Raw genomic sequence first — 4834 nt, 5'->3', positions numbered from 1 at the left:
GCAGGAGAGGAAGCCAGCCCTAAGATCTGAGTCCTCATCCCCATTCTCATCACACTTCACTCTGTGTGCCCAGGCCCATTGCTGGAAGACTGGGACATAATCAGCCCCAAGGATGTTATTGGCTCCGATGTGCTGCTGGTTGAGAAACGGTCATCGCTGACGACAGCTGCCCTGCCCTTTACACAGTCCATCCTCTCTCAGGTGTCTTCAGGGACCCCAGGGACCCAGCTGTGGTTGGGGGGCAGGGCCTACCTGAGCATGCTGTCAGCATGTGCCTCTTGCCTGCCTGGCTGACCAGTGGCCTCCCTCCCTTCACAGGTGGGCCGTACCTTGTCTAAGGTCCAGCAGGTGCTGAGCTGGTCATATGGGGAAGATGTCAAGCCCTTCAAGCCACCCCTGAGCGATGCTGAGTTTCACACATACCTGAACCATGAGGGCCAGCTCTCTCGCCCTGAGGAGTTGCGCCTACGGATCTATCACGGTGGTGTGGAACCCTCACTGCGAAAGGTAAACTTCAGTAACTTGTCGAATCTGTCACTCCCATGCTCATTAATAGCTCATAAGAGGGGCTAGACAGTGGTGCAGTAGTGAAACATGACACTCTATGACACTGCCCCACATGGGAAAGTTCTGGGTTTGCATCTAGAGACCTCTCTGAGTACATGGGGCACATGTGTGCCCATGATCCAGGGCTGGCTGATGCGGGGGTTAGGTCACAGGGTCAAGACCCTGGGGGTGTTGTCTTTCTGTCTCTCTCCTTGTCTCTCTCTCTGGTTCATGGAAGAAAGAAATAAACTTAGAAAAAATAGCTCATGAGACTCCTGCAGTTAACCACACTATCATGGGTGGGGTAGAGGTGTTCCAGGGCAGAAAGCTCTCTTTCCAGAGGGGCTAGGAGTCAGAGATGGGACAGACAGACTTGCAGGAAGGAAGATGAAGGCCCAAGGTGAGTGAAGGGGTGACTAACAGATTTGGGTATGGTGGCTCAGCTGTGGAACCTCCACCACTTCCCTTTCATCCCTGGCAGGTGGTATGGCGGTACCTGTTGAATGTGTATCCAGATGGCCTGACGGGTCGCGAGCGGATGGACTACATGAAACGCAAGAGTCGCGAGTATGAGCAGCTCAAGAGTGAGTGGGCCCAGCGAGCAAGCCCTGAGGACCTAGAGTTCATCCGCAGCACAGTCCTCAAGGATGTGCTGCGCACTGACCGGGCCCACCCCTACTATGCTGGGCCTGAGGACGGCCCACACTTGCGGGCTTTACATGACCTGCTTACCACGTATGCCGTTACCCACCCACAGGTGTCCTATTGCCAGGGCATGAGTGACCTTGCCTCACCTATCCTTGCTGTCATGGACCATGAGGGCCATGCCTTCGTCTGCTTTTGTGGTATCATGAAGCGACTGGCTGCCAACTTCCATCCTGATGGCCGTGCCATGGCCACCAAGTTTGCCCACCTCAAGCTGCTGCTGCGACATGCTGACCCCGACTTCTACCAGTACCTCCAAGACGCAGGTGCCGATGACCTCTTCTTCTGTTACCGCTGGCTGCTGCTGGAGCTTAAGCGCGAGTTTGCCTTTGATGATGCCCTCCGTATGCTGGAGGTCACCTGGAGTTCCCTGCCCCCTGACCCTCCTGAACATGAGGTGGAGCTTGTCGGACCTCCCAGTCAAGTAGCAGATGCTGGCTTCAGTGGCCACAGAGGGCGGCCTGTGCGACAGAGGCACATGCTGCGACCTGCTGGTGAAGGAAGCAGTGCCTTTGAAGATGCTGACTTGGCCACGGCCAGCCAAGGGCCTGGTGGTGGTGGGCGTCTCCTGAGACAAGCCAGCCTGGATGGCCTCCAGCAACTCAGGGAGAACATGGGCCCCAGGAGGGACGCTCTGATCCAGCTATCCCACCCCGCTGCCCTCATCAGCTCCAAGTCCCTCTCTGAGCCCTTGCTGAACTCCCCAGATCCATTGCTCTCCTCCTCTTCTCGCCCTGATTCCCCATCTTCCTCATCTCCACCATCCACCCAGGAGGCCTCTCCCACTGGCGACATGGCTGTGGGATCCCCCTTGATGCAAGAGGTAGGCTCCCCACAAGACTCTGGGAAGTCCCTGCCACCTCCACTGCCAACTGGCCTGCCCCCACCCCAGGAGTTTGGCCGAGGCAATCCGTTCATGCTCTTCCTCTGCCTGGCCATCCTGTTGGAGCATCGTGACCACATCATGCGCAACGGGCTAGATTACAATGAGCTGGCCATGCACTTTGACCGCCTTGTGCGCAAACACCACCTGGGGCGTGTCCTCCGCCGTGCCAAGGCCCTTTTCGCTGATTACCTGCAGTCAGAGGTGTGGGACTCGGAGGAGGGGGCTGAGGCCACAGCCCCATCTTGATCGGGCTTTCCCACTCACCATCAGCCCCACCAGATCTTTGCCATGAGGGCCTACATCTGAGAACTCACCTCCTTGCTTGCTGGTCCTAGACCTGTTGGAATGTGAGGCCCTTTTTCCCCAGGTCTGAGTGTGTGGGGCTCTGCTTTGGCACTGCCCCCTGGAGGCCATGGCCTCATTTCTGTTTTTAACAACTATACTTTGCACACATGAAGGTCACTGTGTGGTCTGAGTATTTGTCTGCTCGTTCCCTGGAGTTTACTGTAGATGGAGTCCCCAGGGGCTCTTTACCTAATGGAGACAAAACACTGTACTCAGTGGAGGGTGGTTCCTGCCCTCCAGGAAGGCAGAAAGAGTGCAGACTGAAAATTGATTCTAAGGCAAGCCCAGGTCAGGGACTAATTGAGGAAGGCCTGAGTCTGTTTTTTTGTACATCGTCTACCTACAAGGCTCTGTATTATTTTGTGACTATATGTTGGCAAGATGGGCCTCTCAATGAGAAATGAGAATGAGAATTCCTGGCTTGAAAAAGGGCAAGATTTGTTACAAAGATTGGGAAGTGTGGGCTGCTTAGAAACATTGGGCCAGCCACCCCAGCATTCCACATGTCACCATTTCTCGAGTGTATCTTATTTCTTTCATGAGTGATAATGAGCAAGAGATAAAGACAGACAGGCAGGCTGGAGCCTCAGCAGAGTTCCCCCGAGCCTTCCAGCTAATCAGGATCTTGGGTGTGGGGACAACCCAACGTCTTTCAGATCAACTTTGGATGCGAACCTGTGATCAGCCATGTGGCTTCCAGCACTGCAGTTTAGTATACTACCACCTGCACCACTGAGGCTGGGCCTAGATCCTCTGTGTAAGTCTTAGGAACTAATGCTGGGCAGCCTTGGGCAGGAGTCTAAGACTCCGTTCTTGTCACTTGCTTTGAACCCTGCTTGAAGGACTGTGGTCTTGCCACACCGAGGGCCCTAAACTTGGTTTCTAGCTCATGGGTACCTGTATTAACTATTTCATCAATAGAAACTGTTTTAAATAAGCAAAGCACTCATAAAGCTCAGACTCTAAAAGAAGTCGCCTGATTATTTAGAGGATAGGATCAAAAGAAGGCCCTTTGTACTACTGACCTTCTCAAAAGGTGGGAGTCTCTCCTCTACAAAGGACATAGCAGACAATGGGTGAGGAACAGAGTCCTCAGGTCATGGCCTAGCCATGCCAGGTTTTGGGCAGAAGTTGTTGCACTAGGCAATGCTGCCAGGGATGAAGGAGCATCAGGACAGCCATCCTCATGTCTGTGTCCCAAATGAATGTCATAAAAAACTCAGGGTGGTCTGTAAGAAGCTCCCATCATCCCTCATTACTAGAGGGGAAGCTGACCATTCCTCAGTAGAGGGCTCATTTCTTGAAGAGCAGGACCACACCACTCTGTCTAGGATGCTCAGACACTGTGAGCCTCACAAGTACCTCCTGTGGATAAGGGGTTCAGACTCCCACAAGAGCCATCTAAGATATGGGGGTGTCTGACCCTCTGAGGACCTGAAATGTTCCTTTTGTCAGTAACCAGCTGACACCCCATGCAGTACGTTCTGTGATTAATGAGCTCAGGTATTTGAAGGGCCAGACAAGTCCATTCGGTATATGGCACCTTGGGATCTCTGAAGACCAAGAGTCCTTTCTCAGATACCCTGAAGGGCAGAAACTTCTATTATTCTGCTGAGATACTTGGGGCTTCTGGTTCCTGATAAGATAGCACAAGCTGGGAACCAGCAGTTAGCGTAATGGCTATGTCGCTGGACTCCCACGTAGTCGACCACGGTTCGCATCCCGGACCTGGTGGCTTAAAACTCATGCCGGGCGCGTGTGCGTGTGTGCCCAAGATCCCGAGAGAATGGAGGAGAAGGGATGGCGGTGTGACCATCCCCCCTGGGGGGTGATTTCTCACTTTCTGTTCTATGTCTCTGTCTGTCTGGTGAGCACATGCGCCCTATAGCGAAAACCTCTCAAGAAAAAAAAAAAAGATAGCACAAGCTGTTGATTCTCTTGCACAAAACCAACTCTGGAGAAACTACAGAGGGAAACATAGGTTCAGAAAACTGCAGCATAGCTGAGAGACCATGGGGAAATGGAAAAACTGTCTTTCATTGGTATGTTTTCAGGGGTGGATGGCAGTAAGCAGTGAAGATAAGATTGGATAGGGAAAAGAGATTTAAGTTTTGGCTCTAATCTCTGCCCGGTATTACCTTGGGGTGGTCCATTTCTGCCTTGCTTGCTATAGAAATCCAAGCCACTGATCTAGTGTCTCCGGGTTAGTATCAGGGCAGCCAGTGGGACTGCTTCTCCACTCCTCCCATCTACCCCAGGGCTGGTGGATTTCACCAAGGGAGATTGCCTTTTCTTTCTTTCTTTCTTTCTTTCTTTCTTTCTTTCTTTCTTTCTTTCTTTCTTTCTTTCTTT

At 52.6% G+C, this 4834-nt stretch overlaps 1 protein-coding gene across 1 annotated transcript in view; it reads left to right on the top strand.

Moving 5' to 3' along the window:
* TBC1D25 (TBC1 domain family member 25) overlaps window positions 1-2594 on the top strand; it is a gene marked incomplete at its 5' end in the record, with an annotated part of 26170 nt that extends 23576 nt beyond the window's left edge. Inside the window, 3 exon segments of the mRNA XM_014582760.1 lie at window positions 74-201; window positions 319-507; window positions 1028-2594. Coding sequence (XP_014438246.1) covers window positions 74-201; window positions 319-507; window positions 1028-2383 — 1673 coding nt within the window.
* Window positions 2595-4834: the final 2240 nt, after the last annotated feature.

Source organism: Tupaia chinensis, unplaced genomic scaffold (assembly GCF_000334495.1).
Source record: "Tupaia chinensis unplaced genomic scaffold, TupChi_1.0 Scaffold143793_1, whole genome shotgun sequence".
NCBI classification, from domain to species: Eukaryota; Metazoa; Chordata; class Mammalia; order Scandentia; family Tupaiidae; genus Tupaia; species Tupaia belangeri.
The sequence above is the reverse complement of the archived record's forward strand: the minus strand, read 5'-3'. Positions and strand labels throughout refer to the sequence as shown.